This window comes from Narcine bancroftii, chromosome 2 (genome assembly GCF_036971445.1).
Source record: "Narcine bancroftii isolate sNarBan1 chromosome 2, sNarBan1.hap1, whole genome shotgun sequence".
In the NCBI taxonomy this organism is placed as follows: domain Eukaryota; kingdom Metazoa; phylum Chordata; class Chondrichthyes; order Torpediniformes; family Narcinidae; genus Narcine; species Narcine bancroftii.
In genome coordinates, this window is record NC_091470.1 from 293,043,331 (window position 1) to 293,062,505 (window position 19,175).

Here is a 19,175-nt window from a genome sequence, read left to right on the forward strand (position 1 = left end):
CAGCTGTTGACTTGTGTGAGCCATCCATTTACTTCACAAATAAAACAATATTGACAAGAAAATTAATCATTCTAATAAAGATTAATATAATTTGGAAATATTTTTGATTCTGTTTTGCTTTAACTTTTCACATTTGTACAGGTATTCCTTGACTTCCAACTTATGTGAGTTATGTCTACTCACACATATGGCCAAATCTTTAAAAATATCCTTATTAAAACTACTGTACAAGTACATATTTTGCATGAAAAGAACAGTATACAATGTGTCAGAAATAAAACTTCTCACACATGAGTCTCTTTAAAACTGATGACACGACAAGCTTTATTTACAAGTCTGCAGAGTTGGACTCAACTGGCTTCTCACCAGTTAAGCCCCGATACATACAGTGCATTGATTTTTATACCCTTATTGTTTGCCCTTCCCCTTCTTATTAATACTGTTTTAATTGGTTAGTATTGCAAAAGCATTCTAAGTATAACTGCATTTTTAATTATCACGTTCGTTACGTACGCTGCGAACTCTACATACACTAAATTCTGTTTCTCACCCTTCTTATCAATCTTTTGTCTCCTGCATGTCTCTCACTATGACCATGAAAAGATATGTTTAAAAAAACATATTCAGCAGAACCTTTTGTCCTTGGCTGCTAGTAAGCTCCCTGTCCGTTCTGGCTTCCCTGTTTATGATTAATCATCACATTTTAACTTAAGTCATTTTAACCTAAATTTTCTATATAACACAATGGTTCCCACTCCCCGTGGCTGCCCGAGGTCCCCACTCCCTGAGTTACAACCAATCTGAGTTACAACCAACCCAGCAGTCCTAATTATGGTCATAAGTTAGGGACTAACTGTATCTGATTGTTTATGGTTTTATTAAGTTTATAACACAGAAAAGATATACTCCATGACCTGCCAGTAATAACTGCCCATCTGGAGGCTGTCATTAAAATATTTTTTTTTTCTGTGGTCGCTATTTCTATGATGTATTTGTTTTTTATGCAATGTTATAGCCTGAATTTAATACTGTGCATTGATGATAAAATATGTAAATGTGTCTGTATTGTTAACTGTACTGTAGTTCTTTGCCTATTACTAAGAAATTGAGACTTATAATCACTCTGAACAATTCTATTTCATGAGTTGTACCCACTTCAAATTCCACAATTCCTTACTACTTGTATTTTGTGATTCACTGCACCAAAAAGATGGCCTCGATATGCCATTTTAATCTCATAATCTTTTGTTTTCAGATTCTAAATCCTATGCTCTGTAATTCTCTCTCTAAATGTCAATTTCTTTAAAGTTTATCAAAATCTATTTTACCAGGCAATTGGTCACAAAAAAAATCATTTTCTAAAACTCTTCGCAAAATTTCATTAGATAAAACTCTTGTGAAGCCATTTGGATTTTTTTTTTGCTACCTTGAAGGCATTGTAAAAAGTCCAAGATGATGTTGTTGAACACCAGACACGTTTGTATTCAATTTCATTTTTGGAACTTTAATGGAGATATTAAACTACTTAACACTGCTTTATACCCTAGTTAAAGTGAAAGAGGTTTAAAATTAATGCCAACAAAGAAGCATTAACATCACTGACAGTAATTTACAGACTTTGAATTTCCTCAGCCAGATTTTATTTTGTTGCACTTAGAGTTGTTTGTGTCTTTTTCTCTATCTATCTGATGTTACATTTCTCCAGGCTGTCAGTCCTGACTGACACCAACCTGCCATGTTACATCTGACCTCTGTTGAGGAGACTGTCATGTCTGCATTTGGGAACTCTTTTGTGTCTTACTGCTGGTTCCATATAGCTGATCCAGCAATCTTGCCACCCAGTATGTCAAAATCTTGATTGTAGGTGCCAGTGCTTTCTGTGATCAATTAATTTCATTCTTTAAATTACAGTATTTATCCTGCTACCTTTTTGTATCCTGTATTAATAAATTTGTGACACATCTTCCAGTTTTTTTCTGTTTCAAATATTAAAAGAATTGCATGAAAATCTGTCAAATGAGAATCAGAACTGAACAGTAACTGCTGGAGGGTATGAGTTCTATTAAGGGTGCCTATTAGACAAGGGTAGAATCCCTTCTACAGGGTATGTGCCACTTGTCTGCAGCTTCTGTGACATTAGTGCAGACAGACTTTGTCATCCATGAATTTTAGAGCTTATTCTTGACTTCTGTAACTCCTTTTTATACAGACTAAAACATTTTTTTTTAAATATCAAGCTACAGGATGTATTCTATTTAATCCTTGATTGAAACGTATTGCTCACTAGCATTGTCCAGCTATGAAAATTGTAATATGGAACAGAGATTAGAATGAAATTATCATAGCTTGAAGGCATTTACTCAGTGGAAACAGTTGCATAAACCCACATCTGAGTTAATACATTTAGGGACTCCATGTGCAATATTATTGCTAAACATTATGTATGTTTCATTTATACTAGTTCACACACACCAGCAACGCTGACAGATAGGTAATTACTCTGTGCACCAATGAACACTTATCAGGAGACTGCTGTTTATTGCTGAAATGAAGTGTAGTTGTCAGTCAAGGTCACACATTGTGTGTCCTTCTTTAATAGTTCTTTCACAGTTGCTGAACTCTCCTTACATTTGTTGTTTCAGGATACTGGAGGTTATAGTATAGTAGTCATGATAACGGATCGCTAGCTTCGCTTTTGCCACATTAATTATTACATTAGATAGCAAGTGAGAGAAGGTGTACTTCTCATCTGAGTGTGTCCAGCAGCTATTAATTAATCTGCAATGGAAGTTTGAACTTTTACACTACAATTAATGCAAAACTATTCTGAAGTCAACTTTGATTTCTATGTAACTACAGGACTGAAGAGCAGAAGCGTTTTTGGATCTCTATTGCATTTATTCAGGCTCATCATTTAAGATCATCTATTTCTAGCATCTCTAAAGTGCCAGGACATTATTCACAGGAACATTATCAAAGAAAATGTTCAGGAATTATATGAGTCGATCACTGAAAGGGGAGTCAAAAGTTTGGTTTGCTAGAAGCATTTAAGAAAAGGGAATGAAAAGAATTTCTGACTCTATTTGCTACTGATGGATCGATTGATGTTTTAGATAATTACATCAAGAAATGGAGTGTCATTTTTTTTTTGTATGAAGACTTCACTGGGAAGGCTGGCATTTATTGACTGTCCCTGGTATCTTTGAGTAGATATCTCCTTGAATCACTGCTTGCTGTGTGATCAAGGGACGCCCTTTGCAGCAGGGTATTTTCTTGCACTAACTGCAATGATGAATATTTTATCTATAGGTAGGTGGTGGTAATTTTATCGTATTTGGTGGACCTTACATACAGGTTTGGCTGCAGAAAATAGGAATTTTGGTGCATCCGCCCTTTGTATATATGTATATGCTAAACTCTCATTACTCACTGCTAATATTTTATATTTAGGATTGAATAACTTGCTGTGTTAGCCTGCAATGACAGTTGGGTCAAACTGGGTGATGATTTGTCATCATTTTTATTCAAATAGATTTCAACATTTATGATTAATGAAATAAATTACATTTTAAAATCCCAAGCTGCTATCAGAGAATTTGAATGTGTGTTCATGTTGATAGTGCAGAAGCCTTATAACATAATCATTTTGCCACTGTGTGAAAGACTCATAAGGAAGGAGGATCTTGTCAAGGTACGGTATTGACTTGGAGGAACTTGAAATCAAGCATTGCTCAGCATTTTACAATCAAGAAATATCTACATCTGTATTGACTCCAGTTTTAGATATTCTCAAGTTTACTCAGGATAAAATGAGGGAGAATGACTTTGAGGGAGAATGAATTTGTAATCTGAAAGTATGAAAAGCATGATGAGAGTTTCAGTCACTGATAAGATGAGGCAGAGGTGTTAGGCAATTTCATAGAGCTGGATGTTAACAGTGTAGATCTGGTTCAATTTAATTCAGATGCCAAGGAGAAGATGGATTTGATAGCAAGGGAACAAAGATTTTGACAGAACAAAAAAATTGTAAATTAAGTCTTCCCAAGATTTAGATGCAGGAATTTTTTTCTGCTTAACCATTAGTGAATGTAATTTTAACATTCTGATAATCCAGAGCTGATAACATTACTGAAAATAATCATCTCAAAAACTGTCCATGTTACTGTGTTGTTATTATTAAAAGCAGTGCTTCCTTCAAAGTAATTTTGTGGCCTTTTCTGTGGGGGCAAATTTAACTGTTTAATTTTTTTTGAAATTAAATACAGAAATTGAGGTAAATTATATTGAAGATAGCCATCTCTTTTTATTAATTGTACATCCCTTTATTTAGGAATAGTGAGGCCAGCTCCACATAATGTAAAAATAACCTTATGAGCAAAGATTTTAAAGATTAATTTAGCTGTTACATCTACAGTAAATATCTGGCCCTTAAACTCATTTTTAACCTGCTGTTTCATGTGTCCTGCTTGGACTTTGTTCCATGTTAGCAACCTTTCAGGTCAGCCCAGAGTGCTGGCAAGTGTCCATACTCATTGCTGGATATCTTAATTTCCAATGTTGCAGAGTTCACCTGCTGCTTATGGATCAAATGCTAGTGTTCAGTTTTTTTGAAAACCAGGTTAAAATTAATAGAGAGAATAAATTACTGTAATGTTTGAAATGCACGCAGTTTGCACATACCTATCTCTATTCACATAAATACCATACTTGTAACATTAATTATATGGTCATTTGAAAAGGATATAAAAATAACATAATTAAATATGGGTCAGGATGATGACTGTTTATGACATCGAATAAAGCCACATGTAGAGATTTAGTGGTATATTTGACATAAATTTCCACTCCTTAATTGTTTGTTGAAGTCTGGGATTTTCTCTGAGATTTCTGGTATCAAGCAAAAGTGTTGCCAAGTTGATAGAGTAACTGATCACAAAGAGTTGTGCTCACAAACAGCAAAGCAGAAAATCAAAAGCCACATTTTAAAAATAATATTTTAAATATTTTGCAAAATGCCAATTGAAGATTGGCACACAAGATTAAACTAGAAACTTAAAACATTTTCATTACTTCAGAATGTATTGTACTTCGAAATATTCATCGGTGGAAGTTACATATCCACATATAGAAAATTAGTTTTTGCTCTGAAGGGTAGACCAGCATTAATATCTTGGAATTCCATGAATAATTTATCCAATCAGGTATAACATTTTCAGATTATTTTCCAGGAACAGAGCTTGTGGAAACCTAAAATTATCATCATATCAAAGTTACTCTGGAGTAAGTTGTGATACAGTGTATGTCTGGAGTAAGTTGTGACACAGTGAGTGAGTAGGAAGTCGCTCCCATCAATTTGTTGATTTTTCATTTACTTGTTCATGTGATTTCTTAGTTACCATTTTTATGGCGATGATTTTGCTAGAAAATTTGATTTTATTTCTCCTAAAACTCTATGAACTATTCTTAAAAACAATGAGCTTGATCACAGTCTTTTGAATGGAGCTATCATTCTAATTCAGCGTTTTGGAAATTATTTGTGTATATTTTTAAAATTTTGTCGTATAAAGGTATTGTGGAAATATAAGTTTGTTTTCGGAACAAACAGCATACACTTCAATTGTCTTTATTATGGCTCTTCATAATTTGCTTCAGAAGATATTTTTAAAATGTTCTGATGGATTTGTATCTCTATTTCAACCCAGCAACATTTTTATTAGTTCCTGTACATGACATAGCATTAATTACCCTGACACTAATTAAACTGCATCAAACAAATACCACAGAGTTCCTCAAGGGACAACAGAAGGCTGTTTAAAATAATTATTGGAGCTTCATGCATGTGTGAAATTTTCATTACTCTTTGGGTCATACCAGGAGAGTGTCAATACCATTAAAGCTATCCTAACATTCCTGGAAAATTGTTGAATATTTCTTTGAGCACAGAAATACAAAAGAATTCATATAGTCAGATAAAGACATTTGAGATGTCTGTACTTACAAATAGTTGAATTTTGTAGATGTGGATCAATTGTTCCTATCTGGATTTTGATAACATTATGTGCAAGTTTATTCTGGCAATGCTTGCATTCACCATCTGATAGCCTGTAGATACAGATTTCATTATTTTTGAAGCATAACGCATACGTTCTTATAAAAAAACTGGTGAACAGTTCAGTGAAAATGAACATTCAAGTTTTTTTAAAATCAAATCAACTTCTTTTTAGAACCCTTTTATTTACCTTTTAATCTAGACTATCAAAAGTATAGAACAAAGCATCATTTTATTTCATAGAAGACTTTTTTTAAGTGATAAATTTTGTATTCAAAGTTTATGAATTGTGCATTTAAGTGCTCGTTGCTATCTTTTAACTCATAATTCTCTAATTACAACCTCAAGTAATGTCACAGTAACAAAAGAAATGAAGCAGGCAGAAACCAAACAGCATTACGTGAACGAACAGTAAGGTAAATTGAAATATTGTTAAGCATTTAAACAGTTGCTAGAACTAAAATGATTTAATTTTATTAATATGTTGTTTTGAATAATTGAACCATATTACTTTTAATTGAGTTAATTGAAATATTCCTGATATTGCAAGTACAATAACATTGCGAGCTGGAGCACACACTTGCTTCTATGGAACCTTTTGAATCTCAGGACCCCAATGACCGAAGAATCGTTTACTTTCTGTTATGCTTTCTATTGAGCATGTGATTTACTTGATTTTACAAAGTTCGTGACTTACTCGTTTTCACTAGGTATGTCTCTTACTTTTTCTGGGTACATGACTTATCTTTATTTGGCATCTGCCTTACTTGGAAGGAAGAGGTAGAAGAAAGAAAAAAAACTCCTTTCCCACATCCCAGCTCTTCATTAGTTCATCAGTGAAAAGCTTTTTTTGTCCTGCAGTCATGCTAGAAAAAGAACTATTGCGCACTTCCATTTTTTTATGATGATAAAAATTCCCTGTTTCACCACCATTTACGTTAAAAACATTTTTTTCTGTTTAGCTCTTGATGAAGTGTTCCAAGATCTCTACACATTTTAAATATTTGATCTACTTTTCACATTTTTGATGGCCGATTATGAACAGGACAAGATGGAAGAGGGGGGTGCTCCCTACTGGGAGAAAAAATTGGATTATTTGCATGTACTTACCAACAGCTGATAACAGAATGGCATGGCCTAATTATAATTCTGAAGACAGGTTGTGTGTCTGACCTCTTTGTTTGGGAATAGCGTATAGTGTGCTGATAGAGACTGGAGAAAGGATAAAATAAATCTCACTTTATATTATTCAGTGGCCCAGTAAGATATAAAACGTCGAGGGAAAATATTGCTGATCACTTTTATTTTTGTTGCATTTTGTTAATATTTAGAGGAAACAAAGTATTAATAGAAAAATGCATTTGGAAAAGATATAAATTTATATGGAGTATTTCAAACTAATGTATCGTTGGAAAATATATAGAACCTCTTTCCGCATTTTATAGCTAGAAATGTGCCAGACTTTTTCATGATGTTGCCGTCATTAAATTTGAAAAAAAAAATCAATTGGTATTGGGATTTATATTTCTGTTCAGAGACATAACCAATTCTTGTACACGTTTTGACTTTGAAATGGACAGTTTGTTTTTGAAGTTTTTAGTGAGTGGAAGGGAATGTGCCTTTGATTTTTACTTAGAAAATTTGGAGAATAGTCGATTGAACACATTGCTCACTGTATAGGATTGTAATCAATAATAAGAATGGGATTTGTGTAATGGGTCATTGGAATAGACTTGGTGGGCTGAAGGGCCTGTTTCTGTACTGTATCTATGCCTAGAAATTACTAATCTATTCATGGGTATGCTATGGTGGGAGAAGGCGAAGGAAGGAGGGTTTCTGTCTTTACATCCATTGGGCTTAGTACCTTCCCACCATTACTTTAAATAAATTAATTTAACATGTTGAAAAAGACAGACTTATTGGCTTTATTAAAAGGTCATCTCCATGATATCTTCTCCCAGTATCTTGATGAAGAGTTCTAATATGAAATGTCAACCAGGAAATTCTCCCTCTGATGTTGCTCCACCAGATTTTTTTTAAAAGTAAATGGATAGTTGGGACTGTTAGAATAAAATTCTAAGAATTTCAAAAATATTTTAAAAATGTCAAAACAAAAAGATAAAATTATCTGAAAATTTCAGCTGCTAAAAAATTAGCAGGAAATGGCTAAGGGCCCTTTGCAATATTAATTAAAAGCAGAGGTTTGCAAATGGAGCAAATTGTTTTAGATACTTTAATTTTTCTGCTTGAAGTCTGTAATTCATTGATATCACCAGGTGCAGTGTAGATCTTAAAGTGTAGCCTCTGTATTTCCGTTCATGTAGTCTTCTGTGGACAGTAGTCATTGACACATGCACACCTGCCTCCTAAAGAGTGCTTTTGATCTGTTGGACAGGCATTGGGGTATTTTTATTCATTATGATGAGAATTGGAACTCAAGAATAAATGAAAAATAGTTTATTTTGTCTTCAGATGTGGAGATCTTTGCAATTACTGAACTCTCCAGTACGCTCTTTCTTCTTAAAGATGATTCAAACAGTTGATTTTGGAAATTCTAAGATTTGGGCGATGTCTCTTTCTGTTTTTATTCTTGCTTTTCAGACTCATAATGACTTCTTTGACTCTCATTGGCACAACTCTGGTCCTCATATTGAAAAATAGTTACTACAGACTCCAAAGGTAATCAAAAGCTTAGAAGTAGGCCTTGCCCTCTTCTACCTGCACCAATGAAGTAATTTAAAATACCTGAGTAATCACAAACTCCTGTAAAGGAAATGTCCCAAATATTAATGTGCCTGTAATTAGGGGACTATGTATAAAAGTCCTGTAATTTCTACATAGTCAAACCAAAATGTGTACAAATAAGATTAGATTCAACTCTATTGTCATTGTGCCAAGTACAGATACAAAGCCAATGAAATGCAGTTAGCATCTAACCAGAAGTACAAAGAGTTTACAAGTAACTGCGAATAAATACAAGTGCTCCAACAAACAAACAAGTATAAAAGTACTGACAGTACAATATGGGTCCAATACTGCTCAGTGCTGTAATGCAAAGTTCAGTATGGTCACAGCCTCAGGAAAGAAGCTCTTCCTGAGCCTGCTGGTTCAGGAGCGGAGGCTCCTGGAGCACCTACCAGATGGAAGGAGAGTAAAAAGTCCATAGTTTGGGTGAGATACATACTTGATGATGCTTTTTGCCTTGCCCAGACAGCGTTTCTGATATATATTCTCAATGTTGAGCAATTGGGTGTTAATAATCAGCTGGGCAGTTTTCACCACCACTGGAGTGCTTTACAATCTAATATGGGACAGTTACGATACCACACTTAGATTCCATAGGTGTGAGTATGCTCTCAGTGGTACAGTGGTAAAAATCCATCAGTATCCTGGGACAGAGGTGATCTTTCTTGATGCTCCACAGGAACTAAAAGTGCTGTTGTGCCTTTTTGACCAGATGGAGGAGTTCAGGGACCAGGTCAGATCATTGGAAATATGGACACTAAGAAATTTGAAGCTTGATATACGTTCCACTACATCTCCATTGATGTAGATATACAGCAAATAAAACACAGTACAGAGTTCAAGAGAGGGTAGTTGTAGTATGTGTGTGGAATGGGGGATGGGGGTGGGGGGGAGGTGATAAAGATCTGCTGCTCAGAAAGGGGCTTCTTGTTCTGGTGAGAGAGGGTGAGAGGTTAGTTGTAGTATGTGTGTGATGGGGTGGGGGGGGGGGAATTTGGTGGTAAAGATATGCTGCTCAGAAAAGGGCTTCTTGTTCTTGTGCAATTTTTGTAATTTCTTATTTCCCACAACAATAACATTCTCAGATAATTGAAACCCTGTTTGAACCATTTTGACTTTCAAACTCAATGCATACTTTTCTTTGAGATTGAGATATTACTGTCATTAAAATTTACATTTTAGTACCAACATTGTGCTCTATCTCTCATTCGATATATCTGTAATATTCACTGGAGTCTTAATTCTAGAACAGTAGTACAGAGTTTGAAGTAATTGAATCAGTGTACCAAATAACTTTATTCTACTCTTCTGTGCTGAGGTTAGAGAGGAGTTAAGTCTGGAATTTGTCTGATGAAAATGTATTTTCATGGTTTGCTCTTGTTGCGAAAAGCGGTTGAGAATAAAAACAAATGTAGATATACCCAGAATTTTTATTTAGTGCTTTACTCTGTGTCTCAATTTCTACACGGGTGGGAGGAGGGGGGCGGTTGGGGGTGGGGAGGGGGGTGGGGGGAAGGAAGGAAATACTCACTTGATAATATGAGAGAATTAAGGCAGAGAAATGCAATGCAGGCGGTCCCCAGTTTACAAAAGGGATCCAATCCTAAGTCTGTGCTTAAGTCAAGTTTGTAGGTAAGTCGGAACAGGTACATACAGTCTTATTTAGCATCAGTTAGTCAAATGTTTGTCTTGGTATATGTACTCTCATATCCATTCCCCTCATTATTGTTGTAGACCTTCCCATACAACACCCACCCCAGCCTTCAGGGTAAACAAACTCAGCCTTCTCACAATGGCAGTACTGCAGCTGAGGTGAATCTGCTCTGACTCTCTCCAGTGCAACACCTTCTGCCTAGAGGGTGTTGACTGGAACAGCACACAAGTCTCCAGCTGTGGTTTAGCCGATGATGCCACTGAATATCTTGCTCTTACCGAGGACTCCAACAGAGCCATCGGGACTTTGGTATAATGTCATCCCAGAGGAAAGGCATTTCCGAGAAAAAGAAACAGCACACTCTCTGTCAGAGCACAGAAATGGTGGTTCAAAAGCTGAAGGATCCCACACCCTCTGACACAAGCTTGGGTGCCTCCACATCTAGCATGGGGCGACCTGAAAGGTGTACCAGGGTGCATTGAACATGAAGGACCAGCGAGGCTTCGGCGGGACTCCTGAATGCAGCTGTCGGGCTTTTCTGGGATGATTTCCAAATGATTACATGAAAAATGGGTTGTTTCACTTTCGATGGTCGGCACTCCTTCCAATCAGTTGACAACTGCTTTTATTCTCATGGAAATAGTATCTCATTCTCAGGCTACCCTTTCAAATTCATTTTCTTTAGTATTGCCCATCTTGCTTTGTCCTTAACAACTGCTTTTTCCCAACTGCATTTGACACAAGCATCAACACAAATCCCTCTCGAAAATACTGCATCCACCATCCAGGGCGTGTGGTAAGTGCCAATTCATGATATGTTCCATCATGTTTTAGAAAGCTGCCAAGATTTCTTGAAATACTTCAACCACCATTTCTGCCACAGTGCATCTTCTGTTTAAAAGCTGCAGGCTGGCATGAATCTGTGGTAATTACCTTGAATGAGTGCAGACCACACACGGAATTGGAACCTGAGGTGAGGTCCAATCAGCTGTTTTGATAGCTGTAGTGTATTGCAGAAGTCAAGGTAATGAGCAGACAGGACAATCTTCATGTGTTTCTTGCATTAGTTCATTTGGGTGCAGGTTAATTATGCCTAACAGTCTTCGGGCACCTATTTCAGGGCTATCTAACCAAGCCTTAGTATTATTTGTATTTTATATTGATCATTTGGAGTCGTCATTTCCAGAATCTGCATTGAACTATTGAAAAAGAACAATTTTTTTTACCCATTCTGACATGATGTTGACAGAAGTTGCTCTGATGTATTTTGGTGCCACACATTTGATCTGTTTTGCTTTTTTTTCCTGGGGCTCCATCTATTTAAACATCCTCAACTGTCATTTTTCAACAGTCTGTAACATTCGAGACAAAAACTAGTTTTGACAAGTGCTGAGCATCACCCACATTTAATCACACATGTCTGGAAATTCTCGGGAACATAAATGGGGACACTGGATGGTTGTAGCCATGGTGTGGTAATGATCTTCTCAAAATTAATGCTCCACGGTAAAGGGTTCGAGGAGAAGGGGGACTTCAACCCAGAGGTAGTGAATCAGGGACCAAGTCAGGTTAGTGCCTGTAAACAGCTGAGTGGTCAGTCTGGTGGTTTGGTTGGGCCAAGATAATTCAGGAATATGGGTGTGGGAGCCGGGCAAAGGAATAGGACAGAGCTGAGATGGTTGGGGAGATAAATGATGGAAGAGGATTTGGAACCTGTGTCAATACAGCATTAGGATGAGGAAACAGGGAAAAAAGTCTTGAAGGAGCAGAGAAATGTAAGACTCGTAGAGCAATTTCCAATCCAAATCAATATTATTTTAACCAGGCTTTCCCAGGGATGACCAACGTTGAGTGTTCTAAAGACGATCTGAAGAAGATGAAAAATGTTTGCAGTACTGTAAACTATTCAATTCAATGATCTGTTCCTTGTTGAGTATTTACTGTGTATGGCATATGTGAGAAATTGATTGTCACATTCAACAAAGAATTCAGAATCCCAGGATTGCCATATTTTGTAATGGTAATTATCATTCAACATCACAGTAATATCTCAGAAATTATTTGACTTAACTATATGGAGTTTTGTGTGAGGAAATTTGCTTCTGATATTATGTATTATACACTTCATGAGAAGACTGAAGCGGGCAAAGTTACTGGCCACCATTATGTCAACCTTCCAAATGAAGCTCTATTGCGAGCACCCTGGCCGGCTGCAACACAATGTGGTACAGTTGCTCTAGAGAAATGGATCAGAGGTCAATCCACGGAACCATAAGAGTGGCAGAGAGAAACACTGGAGTCTCCCTCTCCCACCCCCTACTCCCCCAGCCATCAATGTGATCTACCGAGATGGTTGTCCGAAGAGGACGTGCAAAATCTATGAGGATCTCTTCCACCCTGCATCTTTCAGCTGCTTTTGTCAGGGAAGAGTTACAGGAGTATCAGAGCCAGCACCACCAGGCTGAGGAACAGCTTCTTCCCATGGGCAGTGAGAATGCTGAACGACCAAAGGAACTTCTCATACAAACTATCTGAGACTCATATGGACAAAACAATACAGGTAGCCTTTAACTTGCAACCATAATGGGGACCGAAGAATCGGTCATATCTCAGAATGGACGCAAGTCGAAATTGTGCCCACGTGCGTGGAGCACCCAAGTCTTAAAGCAAATTTTTTAATTAAATTTTTTTTCATCGTACCTTTGTTGATAACAACTTAAAGCTTCCTGAATTTGTCGATCAACCGGGTGAATCTTTCCACATTCTGGTCCATGCTTACCTTGTTAGTCAGCGTTCTTGGGTCCCAGGGCGGTGTGCAGCCATCTTGATTCCTTTGCGCATGTACGAGTCTTTGTTTGGTGCATGTGTGAGCCTTCAGTGGGTTCGCGTATTGGAGTTTGGTTGGAGCATGTGTGAGAGTTAAGTTCACTGACGATATTGAAATTGCATCCTCAATGAATTTGTGTTCTTAACTCTTGCACATGCACCAACCAAACTCCAATTTTAAACCCACCACACATGCGCCTACCTAAGACTTACGCTTTCTCACAGGAATCAAGATGGCCGTGCCCAGCCCCGAGACCCCAGAATGCTGACTAACAAGGTAAATACACACATCTGGCTCTTAATACCCTGTATCCCTGTTATAGTTTGTGAAATACAACATAAAACCATATAAATTTTATATTTTTTTATATAGGTTGTAGCTGCACACTAATCAAAAGCAGACACACACACACACACACACACACACACACACACACACACACACACACACACACACACACACACACACACGTAAAGTAATCAGGTTAAGCTCTGTGTTTTATTAGGGGCTCAGACTTGACCTTTATACTTGCAGCGTTCCCACTGTTTCCCCCTTTTGCTTATGTCATAACAAAGGCGGGTTTCCTGCGCGCGGATATCTTCTTGCATAACAATCCCTTCTTTCCCACGCGTTGTCCTTGACTGTTGGCTGTGCAGCAAGGCCAACGCCATTTTAGGGTTGCTGGCCTTTAAGCTGCCCTTGCCATCCATCTGTCGGTTCGCCTGTCAGGGCCAGTGCTGCTGCATGGCCTGCAAGCTTTTAGTTGTGCTCACCTCACGGAGCACTGGCTTGATCCCTGCAGCGGCATGCCACTACTTGACCACCCCCCACCAGAACCAGAGGTATTGTCCTTGGTGCCTCGTGGCAGAGTCTCTGCAGCCTTCGGTGGCCTGCATGGCATGGTACTGGAGTCTCAACTGGGTGCACCGGGTCCAGGTGTGCCAGCTTTAGCCTGTCTGTGGTGAAGACCTCCGTCTTGCCTCCGACCTCCAGCTCGAATGTGGCTCTGTTGTTATGGATGATCCAGAACGGAACCTCATATGGCCTCTGCAGCAGTGGATGATGTGGATCCCTGCAAATGAAAATATACTCAAAGTCCTGCAGGTCTTTTGGTATGTTGGTCCTCGCGTGTCCACGTCTGGAAGGTGGAATCAGGGCCAGGTTCCCGACTCTTTCCCTTAGTCTGCGGAGGAATGCTGCTGAGTCATCCTGCTGTCTGTCTGGGGATGATACAAATACCCTGGGGACTACCAGTGGAGCTCCTTAGACGAGTTCAGCCAAAGAGGTGTTGAGGTCCTCCTTGGGTGCCGTGTGGATACCCAACAGTGCCCATGTAGCTAGTCTACCAGTTGGGTCCTTGAAGTCTGGTCATGAGTGTGTTTTTGAGGTGGCTGTGGAAGCGCTCCACCAACCTATTGGTGTGTGTGTGGTAGGCTGTTGTGTGATGCAGCTGGGCACCCCACAGACTGATGAGGTCAGACCACAGGCTGGAGGTGAACTGGGCCCCTCTGTCGGATGTGATGTGGGACAGAAACCCGAACTGAGCCACCCAGGACGAGATGAGGGCCCTGGCGCACAAGGTTGTGGATGTGCCTGCCAGCGAGACTGCTTCTGGCCACCTGGTGAAGCAGATGACCATCGTGAACAGGTGGCACAAACCCTGGGATACTGGTAAGGGTTCTACTATGTTCACGTGGATGTGGTTGAACCTTCGTTCTCTGGGCTTGAAGTGCTGAGCTGGGGTCTTGGTGTGCTGCTGTACTTTGGTTGTTTGGCACTGCATGCCCGTCTTCGCCTACCCACTGACCTGTTCCCTCACATGTTTGCTAGTCAGACCGTGGTCCTGATGAATGGCTGAGCCAGCCTGTGGTTGGAATAGAAAACCTGCCATCTCCAAGCCGCCGGGACGATAGGCACAGGAGGATGGTGTTACCTGTGCCGAATGGGATGTCTTGGAGCTTCAGTCCGATATGGCAGTCCTGTATTGAGGCATCTCCTTGTCGCTCTGCTGCACCTCCACCAATGCCACGAAGTCCACTCCCCTTGATAGAGAGTGGATATTTTGCCTGGACAGTGCAACAGCCACCACGCTGTCCATGCTGAAGATGTACCTTACATCTGTAGTGTACTCTGAGATGTAAGACAGGTGTCACTGCTGGTGGGCCAAACAGGGATTCAAGATTTTAGCCAAGGCAAAAGTCAGGGACTTGTGGCCTGCGAAAGCCTAAAGGGCAGGTCCTTCATGGTAGTACCTGAAGTAGCTGATAGCTAAGTATAGTGCCAGTAGCTCTCTGTCAAAAGTTCTGTACTTCATTTCTGGAGGACGCAGACATTTGCTGAAGAAAGCCAGCAGCTGCCAACTTCCTTCGATCTGCTGCTCCAGAACTCTGCCGATTGCCGCTCCTGAGGCATCAACCATCAGAGCTGTTGGATCATCTGACCTGGGATGTGCCAGGAAAGTGGCGTCCACCAGGGCTTCCTTGGCCGTCATGAAGGCCTCTGCTGACTCCTCATCCTACGTAATGTGTTTCACCTTGCCTGCCATCTGGGCAAACAAGGGCCGCATGATCTGGGCGGTTGAGGGGATGAATCTGTGGTAGAAGCTGATCATCCCCATGAACTCCTGTAGTCCCTTGGTCTTGTTGGGCCTAAGGAGCTTCTGAATGGCCTCCACTTTGCTGAGTAGCAGTGTGGCTCCTTCCCTGGTTATCCTGTGGCCCAGGAAGTTGATGGTCTCCAATCTGAACTGGCATTTGGATGGGTTGATTGTCAGGCCAAACTTGCTCAGCTGGGTGTCGAGGTTGGAGAGGTGTATCATCTTGTTGGTTCCTGCTCCCTATAAGGATGTTGTCCAGGTACACAAAGTTGCCATCCAGGTCTTGGCCCACTGTATTCATTAGTCACTGCATGGTCTGTGCAGCGTTCTTCACCCAATCGGCATACAAAGGAATACAAATAGGCCAAACGGGGTGATAATGGGGAATATCATCAGGGTGAACCGGGATCTGATGATATCCTCGCACAAGGTCCACTTTGGAAAGATCTTTGCCCTGTGCAGGTTAGCTGCAAAGTCCTGAATGTGCAGCACGAGGTACCAATCCGGTGTTGTGGTCTTGTTGAACCGGCAGTAGCCGCTGCATGGCCTCCAGTCCCCAGTTGCTTTGGGCACCATGTGCAGGGGAGAAGCCCGTGTGCTGTCCAACCGCCGTACAATGCTGAGCTTCTCCAGCTTCTTGAATTCTTCCTTTGCCAGCTGGAGCTTCTCAGGTGGAAGGCTTCTTGCTCTTGCGTGGAGCGGCGCGCCCTGGGTCAGGATGTGGTGCTGTACTCCATGCCGGGGAATCACTGTGGTGAAGTGGGAGGTGAGCACTGATGGGAACTTAGCCAGGACCTTGGCGTATTCGTCAGTTGATCACTGCACAGAGACCAGGTGAAATGCTGTGAGCTTGGCGTCTTTGAGGAGGATGGTTTGGAAAGTCTTGGCGTGGACCAGTCTCTGACCCTTAAGGTTCATGACCAGGCTATCAGCGCGCATGAAGTCTGCTTCGAGGAGCAGCTGTTTCAATGCAGCCAGTGTGAATTCCCAAGAGAAAAGGCTGCCTTCCAACTGCAGCAGGACTTTGCGGGTACCATAGGTTCGAATCGTGCTGTTATTGACAGCCCTCAGTCTGGGACCTGACTGTCTGTTCCTGGTATCCTGTCCTTGTGTCCATGAGGAAACGTTATCCGGACTTGCTTCCCAGATATACAGGAGGCTGTCTTGTTGGCCAGGCATCATGGCCATTAGCGATGGATGGCCCCAGTGTTTCCCTGGAACATGCATGGCGGCCTGCACCGGCGAACTCCAGAGTCCTATCTCTGGTGGAAGAAGCAACACTGGATGCTGGGGTCACCTCCTCTGTGGGGCTGCTGTTCTCTCGGCAGGTCTGTACGGGTCTGGCTGTGGGGTTTAGTGACGAACCCCAAGGATGCCGAGCATTCCCTCTTCTGTTTCCACAGAACGTCCACTCATGCTGCAACTTTCCAGGAGTCACTGAAGTTAGCGTCTGCCGGGAGCATTTGGATGTCCTTGGGCAGTTGCTTCAGGAATGCCTGCTCAAACATGATGCAGGGCTCGTTTGCCCAGGAGGGCCAGCATCTTGTTCATGCGGACTGATGGGGGCCTGTGCCCTAGTCCATCCAGGTGAGCAAACATGCCCCTCTCTCATGCCTTGAGAGAGCCCAAAGTTCTTGATAAGCAAGTCCTTGAAAGCGGTGTATGCACTTTCCGATGGGGGCTCCTGGATGAGGTTGGCCACCTGGCTCACTGTGTCCTAGTCCAGGGTGCTCACCACGGTAGTACCGGATGGATTCTGCTGTGATCTGCCGTATGTGGAACTGTGCCTCAGCGTGGTTGATTCATCCAGAAGGTCGGCAGCTTGAGAGCGATCGTATGGACTGCTGACGGTTCACTCATCACTGGGTTTAGATGCCATCTAAACCATTGGGGTCACCAATTGTAGCCGTGCGCTACTCAAAAGAAGACACACACATATAGTGTAGTCAGGTTAAGCTCTGAGTTTTATTAGGGCTCAGGCCCAACTTTTATACTTGCATTGTTCCCTCCGTGAACCCCCACCCCCCTCAGCTGACATCACATAACAAAAGCGGGTTTCCCACGTGCAGGTACTTTCCCGCATAACAATGCCCTTCTTCCCTGTGCGCTCTCCCTGTCTTTTGGCTCCGCAGCAAGGCCAGCGCCATTTTGGGGTCATTGGCCTTTAAACTGCCCTTGCTGTCTGTCTGCCGGTTCACCTGTTGGGGCCAGTGCCACTGCGCAGGTTGCTGGCTTTTAGTTATGTTCACTGACTGGAGTGCTGGTTTGATCGCCGCAACGGCATGCCGCTACAATGTATATATTTTTAAATTTGGTTGTATGTGCAGATGGTCGTAAGTCACATATTTGTATAGATGAAATACTTGTCTTGCAAATGTATGTGTATTTTGTCTGGTCATGTGTCTACATGTTTTGTACTAAGGACCAGAGAATGCTGTTTCATCGGGTTGTACTTGTACAATCGAATACAATAAATTTGACTTAAGAATCCATCAGTAATTTCAGCTGTTATCAAAATATGTTTTTCCATAAGACTTAGGTATATTATTCTTAAAAATGACAGTTACTTTACAACTGCTTATATAACCACTCTATCTTAAAAGATTGGAACACCTTTGAGAATTGACTTATCGGTAATTATTTCAAGTCTGTATGTATTCCGACAAATACAGCTGTTACAAAGTTGAAAGGGAAGAGGATTGGCACAGCCGCAAGATGTTTGTGTTCAGTCAAGTAATTCTTTTGATGTGATACCTACTGGCAGGATTGCATGGCAAATTCTACATCTTTGACAGATATCAGCCCTGTCGACTAGTACTTCTAAATTTTGTTTGAAGGGAATACCAGGAAAGATTTTTTTCTTTACCTTCTGCTTTTCCTGTTGCTGGAATAAAACCCCTGCCAACAACCATCTAAATCAATGCCATGTCAGCACGTTGCACAGTCCGAAGGTCATTTCAACATCTGGCCATACATTCTTGTCCTTTAAGGTTTCTGATTGGGCAGCATCTGTTCATAGATCCATTTTCAACCTCCCTTTGATTACTTTGACAGTAAAAAGAAGCTTCCATTACATTTGACATGCTAACAGTCAAACTTCAGAATGTATTTATGATGAACACAAAGAATGAATGTTCAGAGAATAACACTTAACTAAATAGACCTAATCCTCAGAGGTGTCGAATTATCTTGGAGGTGCTGTTGTTTTCACGAGGCATTTAAAAAATATCCACTTTTGAATATGAAAAAACCATTAGACTGCTAAATATTTAGGGATTTATGTACAAATTTAAGCAAAATGTTT

General features: G+C 40.5%; 1 protein-coding gene across 3 annotated transcripts in view; it reads left to right on the forward strand.

Moving 5' to 3' along the window:
* The window catches only part of LOC138755424 (cytochrome P450 7B1-like), a 199,215-nt gene that overhangs the window by 99,411 nt on the left and 80,629 nt on the right, over nt 1–19,175 (forward strand). Inside the window, exon 2 of one of the 3 annotated variants that reach the window (XM_069921383.1) lies at nt 8,651–8,728. The exons of the other annotated variants lie outside the window; for them this stretch is intronic. Coding sequence (XP_069777484.1) covers nt 8,651–8,728 — 78 coding nt within the window. The remainder of the gene's footprint in view (nt 1–8,650; nt 8,729–19,175) is intronic. 3 annotated transcript variants of the gene reach the window in all.